The sequence below is a fragment of the Malania oleifera genome, chromosome 7 (genome assembly GCF_029873635.1).
Source record: "Malania oleifera isolate guangnan ecotype guangnan chromosome 7, ASM2987363v1, whole genome shotgun sequence".
Classification (NCBI taxonomy): Eukaryota; Viridiplantae; Streptophyta; class Magnoliopsida; order Santalales; family Ximeniaceae; genus Malania; species Malania oleifera.
In genome coordinates, this window is record NC_080423.1 from 65,718,665 (window position 1) to 65,739,055 (window position 20,391).

General features: G+C 36.8%; 1 protein-coding gene across 2 annotated transcripts; it reads left to right on the plus strand.

Annotated features, from left to right (window-relative positions):
- The first annotated feature begins 11,662 nt into the window (after positions 1-11,662).
- On the plus strand, positions 11,663-16,930 carry LOC131160414 (transcription factor IIIA). 2 transcript variants are annotated; one of them, XM_058116078.1, is made up of 6 exons: positions 11,663-12,041; positions 12,582-12,716; positions 15,332-15,617; positions 15,755-15,990; positions 16,216-16,359; positions 16,466-16,930. In XM_058116078.1, the coding sequence occupies exons 1-6, from the start codon at positions 11,913-11,915 to the stop codon at positions 16,652-16,654; spliced, it is 1,119 nt and encodes a 372-aa protein (XP_057972061.1). In that variant the 5' UTR covers positions 11,663-11,912; the 3' UTR covers positions 16,655-16,930. The 2 variants fall into 2 exon arrangements, with proteins under 2 accessions (XP_057972061.1, XP_057972062.1); XM_058116079.1 differs by lacking the exon at positions 11,663-12,041 and adding an exon at positions 15,045-15,223 and having other exon boundaries at positions 12,584-12,716.
- The last annotated feature ends 3,461 nt before the right edge of the window (positions 16,931-20,391 follow it).

The window sequence follows — 20,391 nt, forward strand, 5'->3', positions numbered from 1 at the left end:
GGAAATTTAAATCAAGCACAAAGCAAAATATAATGCAGGAAAGGTAAACTTGACATTGAATATGATATCGAGGTTCGTCCAATCCTGCCTACGTCCTTACCTTGGCACACTCGCAAAAGGATTACACTATAAGCTCACTTAATAGGTGGAGTGGCACCTAAACAACTAGGTCAATTAGCACAGGGCTGACCTCAACCTTTACAACCAGGTCAATTAACACAGGGCTGACCTTAACTTTTACAACCAAGTTAATTAACACAGGACTGACATCAACCTTCACAACCAATCCTTACCGGGATGGATTACCGCCCCTCATGCCATGCCTAGAATATAACAGATTTCTCAATATAACAGGGTATAGTGATTATGCTTCTCAGTCAATCAGATATGTACCAAATGTAATCAATCAAATGCACATCAACTATAAAGGTAAATGTAAGCTTAATGATGTGTATCTTTGTGCAAGCAACACTCAACAAAATGTGATAACAAGTATGCTCAAGAGTGTTCTAATCAAGCTATCTCTTTGAAACAAGTTATATCAAATCTCAATAACAAATCAGAGTTTCAAATATGCTAATCAAATATTCAAACTAACTCAAAATATTTTTCTTCAATGAAATAAGTACAAGAGTAGTTTGAAAAATACTATAACTTGGAAAAATATTTGCACAACAAAATTAAAACTATATGAATCTTGCAATGACAATGCAAAGATCCACAAGCTAATGAGTTTTTCTCAACACTAGATTTGTCAAATAAAATCAGTGGGATAACTCTTTGCTTAACTCTCAAAAAATCAACAAACAATCAAGCACAATATTGAGAGTATTAAGCAATCAATGACAAAGCAATAGCACAATAAGCACTCTCACAATACTAGGATTTCTCAAAGGAATGAGTGTATGAGAGGATTTGAAGAAGATTAGGCAAAAAAAGCTTTTTGAGATTGAGAGGATTTTTGCTAATGATTTTCACTAATCTCCTACTAATCCACACAGATGATGCCCTATATATAGAAGTTGGGCAAATTATGACCGTTTAGGACATGTAGGGTATTATTAGAATTTTTTAAAACCAATTCAGAAATTTTAACCCTATTTAAGCCTTTTAATCTCGGTAAAAAAAAAAAAAAAAGCAACCTTAGAGTTTTCGGGTGGCTGAACCTTGGTTCTGTTGCCCGAATAGACTCAATTAAAAAAGCAACTTTTAAATGTTCGGGTGCCTGAGTGTACATTCGGTATGCTGAATTGATGCGATTTCATTCAATCTGCGTTTCGATTACTCGGTGTATGATTCTATTAACCAAACTCATGTGTTCGGTCGCCTGAGGTCCAATTTGAACGTAAACATTCAGTTGGCTGAGTTGGTGGAAAAAGTCAGTTCAGGGGTTCGGTCGCCCATAAACGATACATTCATATTTAGTTCGGTCGCCCGAAACCAAGTCAACCCGCTGACTTCTCAATCGTTCAGGCACCCGAAGTATTTTGAACATCACAGGTTCGGTCGCCCAACCTCTCATAGTTTTTCCTATTAAGTCCTTTTACACTTCAATTTATTCCCCTGATATTATAAGTGATTGTGGGGACTATTTTATGTGTTTGTGCTGGGACCTAAGGTCTTTCTAGGGTCATTTGAGGACACTAAAAAAATCCAGCGTCGATCAACCGAAGGGTGTCCTAAGGTCATTCGGTCCCTATGGTCAATCTACTGTCATTTTAAGCTTACAATTACCTACATGCATGGCATGCAGAGATTATTACAGACCGATATAAATTATTACAGACCCAAATATAATAAATGCATTTACAAATGAAGCATAAGCAGGTCTTCTTCTTTTGCCCTTTATTTTCCCTTTGAATATGTCAGGAGTATGATCTTTAAGACTTTCAGGCTTCCATCAGTCCTTTCTCATATGTTTGTACTAAATTAATGACCTGTTCAAGTACTAGGCACACACATTAGTAATATGCAGTTTGTCATAATCAAAACCAGAGATTGGACTCAAAAAGTCAATAAATTTTACAAGCTATAATTTTTCAAACAACTATTGTGCCTATTTCATTGAGGAAAATATTTTTTGAGTTGATTTGAATATTTGATTAGCATCTTTGAAACACTAATCTAGCATTGAGATTTGATATATCTTGTTTCAAAGAAATAACTTGTTTATACACTCTTGAGCATATTTGTGATTATACCTTACTGAGTGTCTGCTTGCACAAAATCATATCATTGAGCTTACTATTTCCCATACTATTGATGTGTGATTGATTGATTACATTCAGTACATATCTGCTTGATTGAGAGCATAATCATTGTACACTATTTGTATTGTGAAAATACTGTTGTATTCCAGGCGTGGCCTGAGGGGGCAGTAATCTAACTTGAAATAATTGTTTATAAAGGTTGAGGTAAGCCCTGTGCTAATTGACCTGGTTGTTTAGGTGTCGCTCCACCCGTTAAGTGAGCCCATAGTGTAATCCTTGTGCTAGTGAGCCAAGGCGAGGACGTAGGTAGGATTGACCGAACTCCGATATCATATTCAGTGTCATTTTTACATTTTCTATATTATATTCTGCTTTGTACTTGATTTAATTTCCCTACTGAATATATTGCATATCTGATTGACACGAAATTGTATCTGGTTGAGATATACTAAAATTGTGGTGCATGTACTGAAAATTGTTTAATATATCGTATCTACAATTTCATATATACTTGGACTGCTCCTAGGTTGCATTATACTATTGCTAGATTAGTTTAACCTAGGAGAAAATTTTTAAATCTCTATTTGACCCCCCTCTTGGGATTGCACCAAAGTTAACACATTGCCAGTTTAGTTATTTAGCCAGCTTTACAGGAGAGAATCAAAGCAGTTTAGAAGGAAGCTGCGGAGCTGATGGAGGTTATGGAAGGAGTTCATAATGGTTTAAATTCGGATTACAATATCTCGGGCGATGGGTAATTGAGATTCCATACTAGGATCTACGTACCGGATGACGACGATATTAAGTGGGTCATTCTAAAGGAGGCACATCGTTCACTCTACACAGTACATCCAGGGAGTATAAATATGTACAGAGATTTGAGGGAATCTTTCTTGTGGTCTAACATGAAAAGAGAGATCGCCCATTTCGTAGAGTAGTGTCTGACATGTCAGCAGGTTAAAGCAGGGCACCACAGGCCAGCAGGACCACTTTAGCCATTTGACATACCCAAGTGGAAGTGGGAACATATCTTGATAGATTTTTTATCGAGGTTACCTGCAGCAGTGCATGGACAGAATGTTATCTGGGTTGTAGTGGATTGGCTAACAAAGACTGCACACTTTATTCCCATCAAAGCCAGCTATTCTATGAATAGGCTGGCAAAGTTATATGTGCAAGAGATTGTATGACTCTACAACATCCCAGTTATCGTTTCAGATCGAGTCCATGATTTACTTCTCATTTATGTAAGAGTTTGAAGGATGCCTTGGGATCGCAGCTCACATTCAGCACCTGGTCTCACCCGTAGACGAATGTACAATATGAGAGAACTATTCATACTTTAGAGGACATGTTGTGGGCTTGTGTGCTGGATTTTGGGGACTGTTGGATTCGGTATCTACCACTTAAAGAGTTCGCGTATAATAACAGTTACTAGGCCAATATAAAGATGGCACCATATGAGGTTTTGTATGGTCACCGGTGTCGATCTCTATTGTACTGGGATGAAGTAGGCGAGCGGGAAATTTTGGGACCGAAACTGATTCAGCAGACATTTGCAAAGGTCAAGCTTATCAGGGAGTGGATCAGAGATGTACAAAGTCGGCAAAAGAGTTATGCAGATACTCGCCGATGGGAGTTAGATTTCGTGGTTGGAGATATGATATTGTTGAGGATCGCCCTAATGAAAGGGGTGATGAGGTTTGGGAAGAAGGGGAAGTTGAGCCCTCGGTACATTGGGCCATTTGAGATCCTAGAAAGGATAGGTTCGGTTGCTTATCAAGTGGTGTTACCCCCAGCACTATCTAGAGTTCATGACGTGTTTCACATATCAGTACTGAGGAAGTACGAGCCAGACCCTTCGCACGTGCTTAGTTATGAACCTCTGGAGATCAGTGATGCTTTAGCATACAAGGAGGTATCGGTTCAGATTCTGGATCAGAAGGTACAAAAATTGCGTATTAAGGAGATACCATTAGTGAAAGTATTGTGGCGGAACCATGCCATAGAGGAAGCATCATGGGAGTCAGAGTCAGAGATACATCAGAAGTATTCTCAGTTATTAAAAGATGCATAGAGTTAGACAAGTAAGCAGAAAGGTATGTAAGTAAGAACGTATGTATGTATATTTAGTAGAGTAGGTTTGTTCTGGTTTAGAGTATGTATGGTCTTTGGGAGGGTTTTGTATGGATATTGTTATTTGCCGAGACATTAAGTTGTAACCATGGTACTCCTCCGCCATAAGTGAGGGTATGTAATAAACTTGGGCCGGAGCCGCCATGTGGGTGGCTGTCGACTCTTCTATAACGTTAAGTCATAAGTGTAGAGCATGCTTAGTAATAGTTGACAAATTTCGAGGATGAGATTCTTATAAGGAGGGGAGATTTTCGGAACCCAAATCCAGAAAAAAAAAAAAAAAAAGGAATTTGGAAATTGGGGATCTAAACCGATGATGGTTTTATGAGTCGGAAGAAAACCGGCCACGGTTTTGGGTTAGCTAGGCCAGTCAACCCCAAAATCGGCGATGGTTTTGTGGACATAGGGGAAACCAACACCAATTTTCCTCTGGGCCTGTTCACCTATAAATAGGTTTGAGCTCATTTTTTTTTAGAGAATCTCAATTCTCTCTCTTCTCTCTCCTAGGGTTTCAAAACTTTTTCATTAAAAAGCCTTTCCGAGCTCTTATTTGCTTCTTAGTTGCCTCTCTCACCCTTAGTCGAGCAAGTACACGTGTTTTCACTGGTTAGAAGTTCTAGGGTTTTGCTATTTCAAGCCGTTTAGGTTCGTTTTTCCTTAAAAAAGTAAGGGGATGTGTTTACATTGGTTGTTTTTGAAATCTGAACTGGTAGAACTATAGGTTATGATATTATGTACGATATGACTACTTATTTAGAAAATTTCACTAGATGGAATTGCCAATTTTTCAGTAAAAACTAGGGTTTTAGGGTATGGTCTCCAATCTTCTTAAAACTCCTTTATTTGTATTAGACTTAAAGTAGGAGATGCTTGAAACCTTTATTTTCAATTTAAATGATATTTTATGAACCATTTGCCATACTTTTGCATATTAAACCAAATGAGTGTGGCATGAGATATTAAATGTAAGTATACTGAATTGAGAAATATGAGTATGAGATATGGGAACTGGAGTTCCACATTGCTATCAGGAAATGTATAAAAGAGATGTCGATTAATTACCGCAGAGATATATGTACAGGGTTAAACTGAGAGCTGTGTGTGCCGATTTATACCAAAGAATGAATGAATGAAATTGTGAAAGATACTGTAATTGCTTAAATGCTTTATGAAATGAAAACAGGTACGGTGCTTTCATTATAAATTGTATGTATGATATATGAACTGCCTTAGAAAGCTTGTTACTAAGAGAGTACAATACCGTTGCTAGAAAGAGAGATACAACGCAACCACATGTTATTCTTGAGTGTGAGTATCTATGTGAAGTCGATTGGTGCGATGGACCACTGGTTATGTACCGGGATGGTGAAGATCAAGTCGAGCTGGAGAAAAAAGTACGTGACTAGTGTGGTGGCCGCCATGGCTAGTCAGGGTCTACAGACGGCACAACCCTTACCATGGGGGAAGTAAATGGCATTGTTATGATGTTTCACAGTTGGGATGAGTTCAATATACATATACATAATTTAAAAACTAAAATGGGTAAAGTTATAGCAACGAGTACCGAGCTAAGGGTTTGTACAGTGTGTGGGCCTGTACCCTACCCTAACCTCAGGAACTCTCACTTGTAATGAGCCGAACCATCTTATGCAGGAATTATATATATATATATATATATATATATATATATATATATATATATCTTCTATATTATGGGTTTGTGGATGATTTAAATGTATAACTATCTTCTACTAGAATAAACTCATGTTGTCACACACTGATGTAATGTGATCTACCTTACTAAGAAGTGTCTCACCCCATTATACAAATCTTGTTTCAGGTCTTGGAAGAAATCGGTCCTAGACTTCTAGAGGGATTCTAGAGCGTAGTGTTTTTGTTAGTTTATGTGAGTTATTGTATATGTACTGGGCTCTAGACCGAATGTCTTTTGGGTTTGTAATAGCAGGTTATGTTTTTAGTATGTATTGATGTATGTGAGGAAACAATTAGAAACTTTGGAAAATTTTTATTAAAAGATGTATGTTTATATTTTCCACTATGTATGATTATGCAGATTAGTATGGAACACTAGTTTTCCCTTATTTGGGTGGGTTATATATGTATGGTATCAGATATTTGCATGTTATGTATGTTTAGTGGCACTCCAGACCCACTTAGAGGGTCAGGGTGTTACACCTACTCACACACATGCAACATATTTTTTTAACGAGAGTTTCCCAAGGATTAGGGTGATTACCTGCCCGTACAAGTAGCACCCCTATACTCTGATACCTTATGCAACCGGGTATGGTTACAACTGATCTCGTATTCACACACATTCATACAATTATTTATCAACAAAGGTTCTCGAGGATAGGGAAGATTACCCACATATACAAGTAGCTTCCCTCTGCCCTAATACGTTATGCAGCCTAGTATGGCTACATCTGATACCTATTAGGACACTCGCCTTTCTCAACAAGCCCTCGGGCAGAGAGTTTACCTCGCCCCAAATACATTTAATACTACAATATGTAATACACTTATTACTTTGTTACATTACTCTGCACCCTATTATCTCTATAATACTTATCTCTTCATAATCTCAGTTTTCACATTTCTCAGTATTTCACGTCACATAATACTTCTCATCACATAATATGTCGCATCACATAATATCTCGCATCGCATAATTTGTTCCCACGTTTCATATCACATAATTTATATTCACATTCACTGTTCTCATGTTATACGTTGGTTAAGTTTACAATTATGTATTTAGAACTCACTGCCAGATGGATAAACACTGTCACGCTTCCCCCCATGACGGGTTGTGCAGTCCATAGGCTGGACTTAACCCTAGTTGGCCTACCAAAGTTAAATCAATAACAACCTCTTCACTTTGTAAGTCAGATTGGTTGTTCCCATACTAGTATAGACTCCAAGGAGACTCTACCCTTCTCAGCACAATCGACCATCCCATCTCCACACTCTCTCTAAGACGTGTGGGTGCACTAACTCTTCAGAAGTCGCGTGTAACAGTATTGTGCCTACTATGGTCCACCGGAGTTCTCAAACCATACATTGTAATTTAACATTTACATTTGGCTCTGATTAAACAATTCACACAATATATATTCTCAACGCATTTCAGTATTTCCAACATCTCATAAATATATCATAATTCAACACAGTATATTCACTTTACTCATGCCACACGATTTAAATAATATGCATAATTATATCATCTGAAATAATAAGCCAACCCATGTTCATCATCTGTTTTAGTGAAAATACACATTAAATTATTTCCATAATTTATCCAGAAAATCCATTACTTTAATCATTCCATTTTCTCAAATAATAACTAATAACATAGCCCTAGGCTCAAAATCACAATTCAAACGGTTGGCTTTTCAAAACCCACATGATAATCATATATATATACACGTATAATTTCCATTTTAACTTGTTGAATTACAAAATTACTGGCTTAATCTATTCCCCTTACCTGATTTCCTGAACTATGCCAGCGGGGATCCCGAAACGATACTTGTGACGCTCACCCAAACCCTGAAATTCACATTTTTCCAAGATCAATCAACTCATCTGCCAAAATAATTCTAATTTAACACTTCTTAGGCTCTATATACTCCAAATAAATACTTAAACCCTAAAATACCTTACTTACTTTGATTTTGGAGTGTTGCCTAAGAACTCCAAATCAATAATCCGCTTCAGTTAAGTTATAAAGAATCTCCCCACGGACCCCGTGGTAACTTCTGAGCAAAAATTGAAGAGAGATAGAGTTAGGGCCATAGGGTAGAGAGAGAGAGAGAGAGAGAGAGAGAGAGAAATCACGCTGAAAACAACAGAGGGCCTATTTTTAAGCTAGGCTTCATCGACGAGTTAAAGTGATTTGTCGACGAGACAATGAAGACACTTCGTCAATGAGGAGGCTGGTTCGTCGACGAAGCTTAATTTCTCTAAAATTCCCTGACTCTCGGTATCTTCTCGTCGACGAGACATATGTACTTCATTGACGAGACCTAGAGGGACATTCGTCGACAAATACCATTGGTTCATCGACAAATCCCTGCTGATATTTTTTTTAAAAAAAATTTCTTTCCTCATTTCATATTCTTTTCTCTTTCCTTTATTATTTTCCATAAATAAATTTTCCGAGTCTTTGCACTCCAGCTAATAAGCGAATTTGTGTTGTATTGGAATATGTTGTACTAGTTTTTGAAAGATGAGAATTGGCCAAAAAGGGTGTGGAAATTGATTTGCAATCCATCATTTCAGCGTGAGTCAAAAGATCTAGAGCATATTGTTAACTTGATAGGTCACACACAATTTTGATCATGGCAAATACTCTTGGTACTAATGGTTGTACTAAGACTTGCATGCAGGTTCACCTTGCGCGCGTACTCGAATTGAAAGACATACCATGATGGCGTGCAGTGTTTGTGCCGAAGAATGAAGAAATATGTGTTGTATTTGTAATTATTATTCATTTTCTTCATTTTGGGATGTAATTTTATTATGGACTGTACACCCATATGGCTTGTAATAATTTGTATTATGCATGATAGGTAGATATGCTCAAACAGACCCTAGTTGGACTTTAGGTACCTATACTGACCATACACGTTGGATTTTTCCCGTAGGATAGAAAATCCTTAGGTCCCTAAACAAATGCACAAAAAGTCCCCAACATCACTTATTATAACAGGGGAATCAATTCAGGTAAAAATGGACTTAAATTAAAAATCTTGAGAGGGTTCGGGCGACCGAACCCAAGCCGTGTAAAATGACTCAGGCGACCGAACAAGTCAACATGTAGACTTCATGTTTCGGGCACCCGAATCTATTTTGAGCATATCTCCCTTGAGCACCCGAACCTGTTTTAGGTTCCTTTTCAACTACTTGGGCGCCTGAACAATCACGTTCAAAATAGGCTTGAGCAACCGAATTGCTTTGTTCGGTTAACCGAATGTAGTCTCGGGCACCCAAACCTCGGACATTTGGCTATTGACTTTGGTTTAGCCAAACAATCCTCAATTCGGGCATCCGAACCTTTAAAAATTGAATTTCTGATTGAGTCTATTCGGGCACCCCAAATCTCAGACTGGGCACCCAAATCTCGCAAGTCAAATTATTTTTTACTGGGGTTAAATTTAATTGAAGAGGGTTAATTTTCCTAAACCATTTTAAAATAATTTTAAGAATACCCTACATGTCCCCAACGGTCAAAAAATCCTTCTTGCCTATAAATACCTGTTCATTTGTCATAATTAGCAAGGTATTAGCAAAATTATTAAGGTCAAATTCTCTCAAAATTTCAAAATCTTATTTTAGCCTATACTACTCCCATACACTCAAAAGCTTCATTTTTACCCAAGAGTTGTGAGTGTATTTAGATTGCTTGTGCTTCATTCTCTATTTGCTTAAATACTCTCATTTGCTTGATTATTGATTAATTTTAACATTGAGAGTAAAGCTTAAGTTCTCCCACTTATTTTATTTAATAGATCTTCTGTGGGAAAATTTAGAGGCTTGTGGTTTTTGCATTGTCATTGCAAATTACCTTAACCCTTATTTTTGTGTGCAAAAATTGTGTTTCAAAGCTTGCATTCAAACACTCCATGTGCTTTGTATATTGAGAACATCTTGGTGAGTTTGTTTGAATCAACTAGCTAACATATTTGAAACTTTGATATGATATTGTGATATTCAAATATAGTGTTTCAAATCTTGTTTAGATACACACTCTAGATCTTGATTGATTAGCATACTTGATTGAGTGTTTAGCATATAGTAGAGCACTGAGCATATTTACATATCATTCGTGTTTGCAATATTGCTTGAGCTATACTGGTGTACATATTTGCTTGTGAAGAAACATATTTCCGTGTACAAATTTTATACATATTTGTTGTATTCAAGGTGCGGGCCCGAAGAGGGAGAATAACCCTATGGAATAACTCCGGACTGGCTTAAACCCGATTAGGAAAGTTAGATGCGCCATCTTGGTAAGACGTGTTGGTTGAGGTCAACCCCTTGAATTGACTTGGTTGTAATTGGTGCCGCTCCACCCGTTAAGTGAATAGTAGTGGAATCCTTGTGCTGGTGTAGCTAAGGTGGGGACGTAGGCAACTTGGCCGAACCTTGATAATATATTGCGTGTATTGTTTACTTTTTTGTACTTTACTTTTACTGTACGTGTATGTTTACTTGTTGATCACATAGATTGACCCTAGGCTTGTGTAATACTGATGTTAGTGAATTGACCTAGGGGTTAAAATTTTTAAATACCAATTCACCCCCTCTTGAGATTGCATCAAAGCTAACACATATTTTGCTTGACTCTGAAAAAAGTCTTTGTCATTGCAGATAACCTCAACATCAAGAAAATAGTGGAGATCACCCAAATCTTTCATAGAAATTTTTGTGGCTAGACGGTCAATAAGAGTATGAAGCATGGTTGGACTGTTGCCAGTAATAACCATATCGTCAACATACAAAAGGAGATAAATAACACCATGTTGACCATGATAGACAAAGAGAGACGAATATGCACAACTCGCAAGAAAGCCAAGACCAAGCAAAAAAGTGTTGAAACGCTAAAACCAAGCCCTTGGAGCCTGTTTATGGCCATAAAGGGCACGCCGCAAACGACAAACATGATTTGATAATTTTGGATCAATATAACATGGAGGTTGCTCCATATAGACTTCCTCTGAAAGAAAGCCATGGAGAGACACATTTTTTACGTCAAGCTAATGAAGGTGCCAACCATGCACGGCGGCAAGAGATAAGATAATCCAAACAGTAGCAGGGCGAACAATTGGACTAAAAGTCTCTTCAAAATCGATGTCATGCTACTTAGAAAATCCTTGTGCAATAAGGCGAATTTCGTGACGCTCGATAGTTCCATCTGCTCGAAGTTTTGTTTTGAATATCGACCGACAACCTACAACATTATGATGAGAATGGTGAGGTACCAAGCGTCAAGTGTTATTTTGCTTAAGTGCGGTAATTTCATCATTTATTGTGGAGAGTCATAGATATTTTTTTAGTATTTGTAAAGTTTTTATTTCTTATATAATACGTTGTTTTTTATATTTTATTTTTATTTGTAATGCAATTTTATTATAACTTTTTATATATTTACATTTTCATATAATTATTTGTTAATAATTATTTGGAAAATCAAAATATTCGGTCTCGGTTTCCATATACAACCAAACCGAAAAAAAGGGGAAAAACCGATTTATATAAAATATATATAATATGACTAGTACACATATATAGGCGATTAGGGTTTTAGGGTTGACAGGCGTTCGTATTTTTCAGCCGCGTACCCCTCTATTCCCTTGCTTCACTACCCTAGCAATGATTTCCGAAACCACTGAAAGCTTCAGCCAGTCGCTCTGATCTCTCTCAGATTATTCTTACCTCAATCGATCTTCTACGATCACTGTCTGATCCTGAATCTTCAATCAATCTGGACGCTTTGCGAGCGTGTTTTTGTCCAGAAAATTTGGGAGGAAGAGGAGAAAAATGGACGAAGGAAACGGAGGGAGAGAAGGGCCGATTTTCAGGGACATAAGACGATATTTCTGTGAATATTGTGGCATTTGCAGGTCCAAGAAAGCTCTGATTGCCTCTCACATCCTCTCACACCACAATGTATCCATCTATCTCTCTCTCTCTCTCTCTCTCTCTCTCTCTCTCTCTCTCTAATTAGTAGTTAAATACTAGGAGTTTTGTATTGTTGATGATAGCTGCACTGATTGCGTGTGAGTTGTATTTTCAGTAACATTCTGTTTCCTGGAAATATTTTGATTTGAATATGGTGATTGAATGTCTAGTGTATATCTGGTCTTTTCATAAAGTTATGAAATATGGTAGCTGTGATTTGCACTGGCACTATTGAAATAAATTCCATAGTTTGGATATTATGACAGCGGGTGCCAAAAAAAAATAAAAAAGAGCTAACATTCAAGTGTCAACGCCAGAGACGGTAAAACTTGATGATAGTGAATAGCCTGAGGCTGAAAGGGACCGCATTTTATCTGTTTGGAATTGGGCTCTTGTCTTCTGTTTCCCTCAAATTTGGTGATAGTGGATTTTGAGTGCTTCTTTTTTAATTATGATGCACGGTTATCTCATGCCTGCTTTTGATTTTTTTTAATCACAAATATATTAATGTGTGTGTATGTTGTTTAGGACGAGGTCAATGAGGAAAGAGTTGATGGAGAAGAAAAAACAGAGGGGGTAAAGTCCTATACTTGTGAAGAATGTGGTGCTAGTTTTAAAAAGCCGGCTTATTTGAGCCAACATATGCAAAGCCATTCACTTGAGGTATTTACTGCTATGGTCAACTAATTTCTATTCTTCTGACAGAATTTACATTTTATATTGACAACATGATCATTGTACTGTTTCAGTGTCGTTTAACAGTATTTTTCTTATCTCTGAACACTTGTTTTTTGTTGCTTCTTGATCAATTTGACTTGTTCCTCTGTCCCTTTTAGGTGTCATTTGTTTTTTCACCCAATGTCCTCTTAAGAGGTTGGATCTGACTCAGATCAATTGTAAAACTGACCTTTTATTTTTGGTAAATGCTTTTAATGCTTCTGAATTAAACTAGAGAGGGCTCTCTCTTAGTTAGTTAGAGACTTACTAATAGCATATTCGAGCAGATTTTCCTGTGTTTCTTTCTCGTTTCTGTCTCATCATGATCATATTTCCCATCTTGCACTTTATCTGGCTAGGTACAAATTGTATTCACCAGTTTCCAATCTCCATGACAAATCAAACTGTTTTCATCATTAGCCCCATTCAAATAACTAACAAGCAACAATATGTTCTTTTGGCTCACAAGATTTTCATATTTGTCTAGTAATATGATCCCTAATCCCTAGTATGTGACTGCATGTAATAATTACCAGAAGTATATTCATTTGTTAATTGATTCATAAATTTCAGGTCTGTATTTAAGTATGGAATATTATGTATAATGCAGGAGTGGTTAGAATTCAGCACTGTTCTAGCTTTCAAGGAAATTGAGTTGGGTTTTATTGTACAAGTGACTTTAGGTGATTAGAGACATTTTTGGTTTTACGTGCAGTTTTTTAGGTTTGAATTCGGGGGTTTATATGTAATTGGGCATTTCTTGTTGCCTAAAATTGACGGGAGAGTATTAGGAGATATAAAAAAGCAGTTCTTCCATGTAGGATTTGGAAGCTACCTATCACAAGATGTTATATTAAATTTTGGCCCACTAAAATGGTATGGGAACCACATCATTGAGGCCTGCATCAATTATACCTCACTTATGTGAATGTGAATGTAAATATTAATATGATATCCTAAAATTGGTGGGCTAAATACTATGTGGAAGAAACTACCCTTACAACTCTCTCCCAAGTTTTGGCAGTAGGAAGGGAGGAGAAGAGATTCTAGGTAATCATTCCTATCCCCGTGTTTGGAGAGATCTTGGATTTGGATTTATGTGGTTTGGACAAAATTCAATATAATTTATTTAAAGCCCAAAATCCATGCTCCCAAACACTACCTTAGGGGGATAGTACAGTAGCAGTATTTATATTTGCAAATGTCGTGGCAAGAGCAGGGTCAGTCAAATTGTCCTTCTAGCCAATAACATTTAACTAGGAATGATAGACATCACATCTTCCGCCCAAGAGCATTTGTCTAGAAATCCTTAATTGATCATTCATTGACTGTCAAGGAGGAGCAATTATAACCTTTTATGGTAAACCGTGGGTAAAATTCTAGTATTTTCAATTGATCTAAGAAAAATCCAGGGAAAGCTCAAAAAAGGCATCTAATTGCTGGTCATGTATCTCGCTATGCTTGCGTGAAAGAGATCGCAGCCATAATATGGTACTGTAGCAATTTGATAAATTGACTTTCTTCCCTTTAAGATAATAATTATTAATTACATGAGCAAAAGTAATCATAAGACTAAAAAATAAAGCAATGGTTGGACCCTATCAGGATTCTTAAAACATCTTTGCAGCACATGAATTTGCCCCTTGGGCCTTTTGCTGCTGCCATCAGTACCCATGTATTTGTTATCATTTTCTCGTATTTTGAATTTGTCTAGTCTTGGGAAACTGACTTCTTCTGGTCATTGATCAACTGCAAAAAGTGAATTGCATTTAACAGTTTATGTAACCATAAATCCTATTGTATTCATTGAGATGTGTATACCATTCATTTGTGCATAAATGATCTTATCAGAAATCCATTGGAGTCATAAAATTTTATAACAATGGAAGCAGTGACCTAGTTGCATTATCTGGTTTACTTAGAATCTATATAGAAGAACAAAGTATAGATTACTATGTACTGGGTACTACCTAGATAGAATCTATATAGAAGAACTAACTATAGATTACAGTGTAGATTACTATGTACTGGGCACTATCTATATAGAAGAAAAAATTATAGATTACAGTATAGATTACTATGTAGGTTTTATTGGGTATGCCTTTAACGCCAGTTAACCCTCCCAACAACGAAGAGATCCCTTCGAAGAACACATGGACTAGTTCTTGAAGTAATGACCCTCCCAAAGTTTGAGTGCTTTAGCATTATTTATTTACTTTGTGGTACTGGAATCAATCTAATATACTAATATTGCAGTTTTTAATGTTTCTATAGTGATCAAAATAATGTGGAATATTGAATAAATGTTCTAGCGTGAAGCATTGGATCCCACAAAAAGAACTCCAAAATGCAAGAGGCTGCATTTTGTTCCTTGAATGGACCAGTACCAGGTTGGGGGACCTCCTGAGAAGCTCCATCAAGTGAGCCTCAATCACGCATCATTCTGTTGTGAGGTTTGAATGATTTTTGTGTTCTTGTCTTGTGATAGTTGTTCAATACCTTTTGATGCTGTTTAAGATATCTAACTTTGTGCCATTTCATTACCTATTAATGTTTGGTAGAGGCCATTTACTTGCCCGATAGATGGTTGCCAGTCTAGCTACCGAAGGAAAGACCACTTGGCTCGTCACCTTCGTCAGCACGAAGGAAAACTCTTTGAGTGCCCTTTTGAGAATTGCAACCGTTCATTTGCCTTTGAGGGAAACATCAAGAGGCATGTAAAGGAATTTCATAATGAGGAATCATCGAGTGATATAGAAGGTCCAAAGCAGTATGTCTGCCAGGAAGATGGGTGTGGGAAGGTTTTCAAATTTGCATCAAAGTTGCAGAAACATGAAGACTCTCATGGCAAGTTGCTTTGCTCATGAACTGTTGCATTTTAGGCCCATTTGTAGTGGATAGTGTAGATGCTCGTATGCTTTTTGTATTTCTCTAAATTTGATGGTTTTGTTTTCTGTTGGTTCTGATAATTGCCTATAATGCAGTTAAATTGGACTCTGTGGAGGCAATCTGCTGTGAACCAGGTTGTATGAAACATTTCTCCAATAGTCAATGCCTGAAGGACCATATTTTGTCGTGCCATCAATATATTACCTGTGAGAAATGTGGGGCCAAGCAGCTGAAGAAGAACATCAAGCGGCACCTACGCACACATGAAGAAAGAGGTTCCCTGGAGAAACATAAATGTAGTTTTGTTGGCTGTCTCCGCACATATTCAACAGTAAGATGCTGCCAATTGTGCAACAATTTTATCTTATGGTAGTTTGCCATTTAAAGAATTGTTAGCATTACTTTGATTGGAGGAAGGGTCCAAATCCCATTCAACATTTGGTCTGTTTGATTTTTTATAAGTACATATGTTGTTCTTTACTAATAAATTTTTTTTTTTGGTTGAAAATTGTGTATTTTTAATAATAGTTGATTTATTTGAATGCATGATTCTCAGAAATCAAATCTCAATCAGCATGTGAAGGCAGTGCATCTTGAGTCCAAACCTTTTGCCTGTAGCATACCTGGATGTGGCATGAGGTTCTCATTCAAGCATGTGAGGGATACACATGAGAAAACTGGTCGCCATGTTTATACCCCTGTAAGTCTTTTGCTCAGATCTTTCTGTACCTTTAGTTTTTTGCCTGTTGCATAAAATTTTCTTTTATGTGGTGGGTGTGTAACTGTGGCATGTTAAATTTTTACAGGGGGATTTTGAGGAGGCTGATGAGCAATTCAGCTCGAGGCCAAGGGGTGGCCGAAAGAGGAAGTGCCCACCCATAGAATCGCTTGTGCGGAAGAGGGTAAGTGCCCCAAGTCAAACTGATTCTATTTTAAATCAGGGGGCAGCATACCTCTCATGGATGCTCTTGGCAGACTCGGAAGATGAGCGGTGAATGATAAAAACGGATGTTAAGTTCATATGGTTATGGGTCCTACTTAGAAGTTAATGTGAAGAAGGCAAGCCTGCAACATATACAGGTTTTTTGTTTTGTATATAATCTAGTATTGATCTTGGTATAGTAAATAGGGCTGAAATCTGAAAATGATGTATATTTTACCGATGTAGTCGGTGTAGCTTTTAAGTTTTCACGTGTGCAAGTGCTTCACTTACCGGATGATGGAATCGTTTTGTAATATGGTATCTGTGAGATTGATGATTTGGGAATGCATTTTCTGGTGTTGTGAGCTGTTCTGTTTCTGCTCTTGTGGGTTAAAACTGCTCAAATGGTACGTACCATTCTAACGCGCAAGTAACTAGTAGAGTAAAATACTAAAATCTAGTTGTGGATTCTGCAATAAATTTAGGTGGCGCGGGAGTGTATTTAGAGATAAAACTACCATAGAACAAAAAAGGGCTCATAGAAGATTGTGCAGAGGCAGGTAATTTAAATTTATTAGGGGGAAAGAATTATAAATTTATTTATTTTATTATTATGAAATTTATATGGAACAGGTATAGAAAATAAAAAGATTGAATGGGCATATAATTTTGTTTTTATTTTTATTTTTAGATTTTAAAAATAATTATAAAAAAAGATATTTTTATTTTGAGCAAAAGATGAATACTCTTCAAGGTCTAGTAAAAAGACAAACTTCTAGGCTTCTCTTTAGGTTTCAAAAAGTCACAAATCTTTTATGATGTTTGTAGATGTTAAGGTTATTAGGCGCATGAGTGAAGATTTGGTTTTTTTTTTTTTTTTCCTTTTCTTTTTTCTTCCATACTTTGATCCCTTTTTTAGACTATTATCAAGTTGTTAGACCACTTTTTTGTTAAAAAATTCAATTTTTTTTTACCATGCACTCATGGTATTCTGTTAATTTTTGGGTAAGGTTTGTGAAGATTTTCTTGTGAGTTTTTTAAAGTCGTGGTAGCATTTGTATGTTTAGTTGTGAGGCTGTGGCAGTGCATTAGTAAGTTGTTCACCTCATCCGTGGTTGTGTTAATGCTTCACATGATTTGTGATTATTTTGATTGTTCCTTTTGTTTTTTGTTTTGTTTTTTGTTTTTTTGTTTTTGTTGGTGTGGTTGCTGATTTGTGAGTGTTGTGGCGGTGCTATATCTTTTGGTGAGTTGTTCACCTTGTCTGTCGTTGTGTCGGTGCTTCACATAGTTTGTGATTTTCCCAATTAGTTTTGATTGTTCTTGTTTTTGGTTTGATTGCCAATATGTGAGTGTTGGGATAGAATCTATGAATCCCAAAAATTTGATTCCCACATCGCTGCCGCAAATAACAACTCAAAAGTTGGATGGAAAGAATTATGTTTAAAGGTCTAAAACTGTTTGAATTTATTTAGCAGGATTAGGGAAATTTGACCACTTGCTCCAATCTGATTCTTCTAATAAGAAGAGAAAAGACATGTGGGTTCAGTAAGATGCCTTGATTGTTTCCCTTTTATGGAATTCAATAGAGCCACAGATTATGCAAATGTGTATGCATCTAGATACGTGCAAGGAGATTTGGGATTAAGTCAAACTTCTATATTCCAGTAACATTACACGTATTTGATGATTTAACCTAGGAGTATTCTTAGTTACAACAAGGAGATAAGAGCATTGTAGATTATTTTGGAGAAATGAAGCGTATTCATTAGGAGCTTAAAGTTGTGCAATCTATAACTGCCAATGTTCGTGAGATACAGAAGTAGTTTGAGTAGATGACAGTTCTTCATGTTTTAGCAGGCTTGAGACCTTAGTTTGAAGCAATTCGGAAATACATAGTCGTGCCGAGCTTCCATCAATTATTCCTATGTCCTTCATTCTTCCTTCAACATGCATTCTCCTGCTCTTGCATTTGGCTCTAAGAGGATAGCCTTTGCTACACAGAGTGATTCTAGTTCTCTACCAAACAACCGTAGAAGTTATCGTGATGATTCGAGTAATCATAGTAGTAGAAATAATTGAGATAGAGGTACTCATCACAAGTGCACTCATTGTGGACAAAATAATCATGCTATTAAGCAGTGTTGAGATCTTCACGGAAGACCTTCACGTGTTGCCAATGCAACCACCACTGACTTCACACCTTTGGGGGCAGCTAATGTAGCCACCGACTCCCCAACATTGGGTTTGAGTGGGGGGCAACGTACTATCTCTATTTCAAAGGAAGAGTATTCCAAGTTCCAGTAGTATCAAGCGTCACAACAAGCTTCTCTTCCCATTGTATCTTTTGCCCAAACATGTAATCACACAGTATGTCTTTCATTCCGTACTCCTTGTCCTAGTTCTTGGGTCATAGACTCCACTACCATTGAACATATCACAGGTTTATCTAGCTTTTTCTCCACTCTTCAATATTCTGCAAATTTCCTTTGTGTACTTGGTCATGGATCCACTATTGTAGTCAAGGGAATTGGGACTGTAAATCCTCATTCTTCTATTTCTCTTCCTTCAGTTTTATATATTTCCAAATTTCATTTCAATCTTATATCCATTAGCAAAATTACTAAATCTATGAATTGTTTAGTGACATTCTTTCCTCATTCTGTGATTATTTAGGATTTGAAGATGAGGAAGACGATTGGTAGAGAGCGTGAAGCTACTCGACACTATCACTTTAAGCCACTATCTTTTTCTATTGCCTACACTACTGCTAGCACACCTTTCCAAATTCGTTATCGCCTAGGTTATCCTTTATTGGAAAAGTTAAAATGTCTCATTCCTAGTTTGAGTTATGTGTCTAGTCTTAATTGTGAGTCTTATCAATTAGGAAAATACCATTGTGTTTCTTATGCTTCCTAAGTTAATAAATGGACTGAAAGCTCTTTTATGTTAGTTCATTCAAATGTCTGGGGTCTTAGTAGGGTCTTGTCTAAACTGGGTTTCTGGTACTTTGTAACCTTTGTGGATGATTATTCAATAATGACTTGGTTATATTTAATAAAAGATCGTTTTGAGTTATTGCATGTATTTTGTGCCTTTTATTCTGAAATAAAGACTCAATTTGGTTTGCTAGTTCGAAGTGATAATGATAAATAGTTTTTCAGTATACAATTTACTTCTTATATGACTTAGCTTGGTATTTTTCATCAATCATCTTATGCCTACACTCCTCAACAAAGTGGGGTTGCAGAGCAGAAAAATAGACATCTTATGGAAATCACTCACACTTTACTTTATAAAATGCATGTACTAAAGTGTTTTGGAGTGATCTTGTACTTACTGCTTGTTATCTAATCAATAGAATGTCATCCTCTGGTCTTTGTGGTAAAATTCCCTACTCCATTATCTTTCTTAATTCACGATTATTTTCTCTTCCCCCTTGTATATTTGAGTGTGTGTCCTTTGTTCATCAACTAACTCCTAGGTGGATAAGTTGGATCCTCATGCTATAAAATGTGTCTCTCTAGGCTACTCATATACTCAAAAGGGATATCGTTGTTGTAGTCCTGTGTTGCATTGCTTCTTTGTTTCTACTGATGTTACCTTCTTTGAGTCTACACCTTACAACACCCAGTCATTGAAAATTTCGGAGCTCAATGAATCTCTTCCTTTGCCTATTTTTCCAAATTCTACATTATTGTCTTTGCCCAACTAACCACCAAAGTCTCCATGTAGTTCGAGTCATTCTCATCGCCTTGATTACCCTAATTTGTAGGTGTATTCACAACAGCAACTCCAAGGAAAAGAGTC

Coding starts and splice junctions, on each gene's coding strand:
- LOC131160414 (XM_058116078.1), top strand. CDS start 11,913: ATGGACGAAGGAAACGGAGGGAGAGAAGGGCCGATTTTCAGGGACATA. Junction 12,042..12,581: donor ACATCCTCTCACACCACAAT/GTATCCATCTAT, acceptor TATGTTGTTTAG/GACGAGGTCAATGAGGAAAG. Junction 15,618..15,754: donor GAAACATGAAGACTCTCATG/GCAAGTTGCTTT, acceptor CCTATAATGCAG/TTAAATTGGACTCTGTGGAG.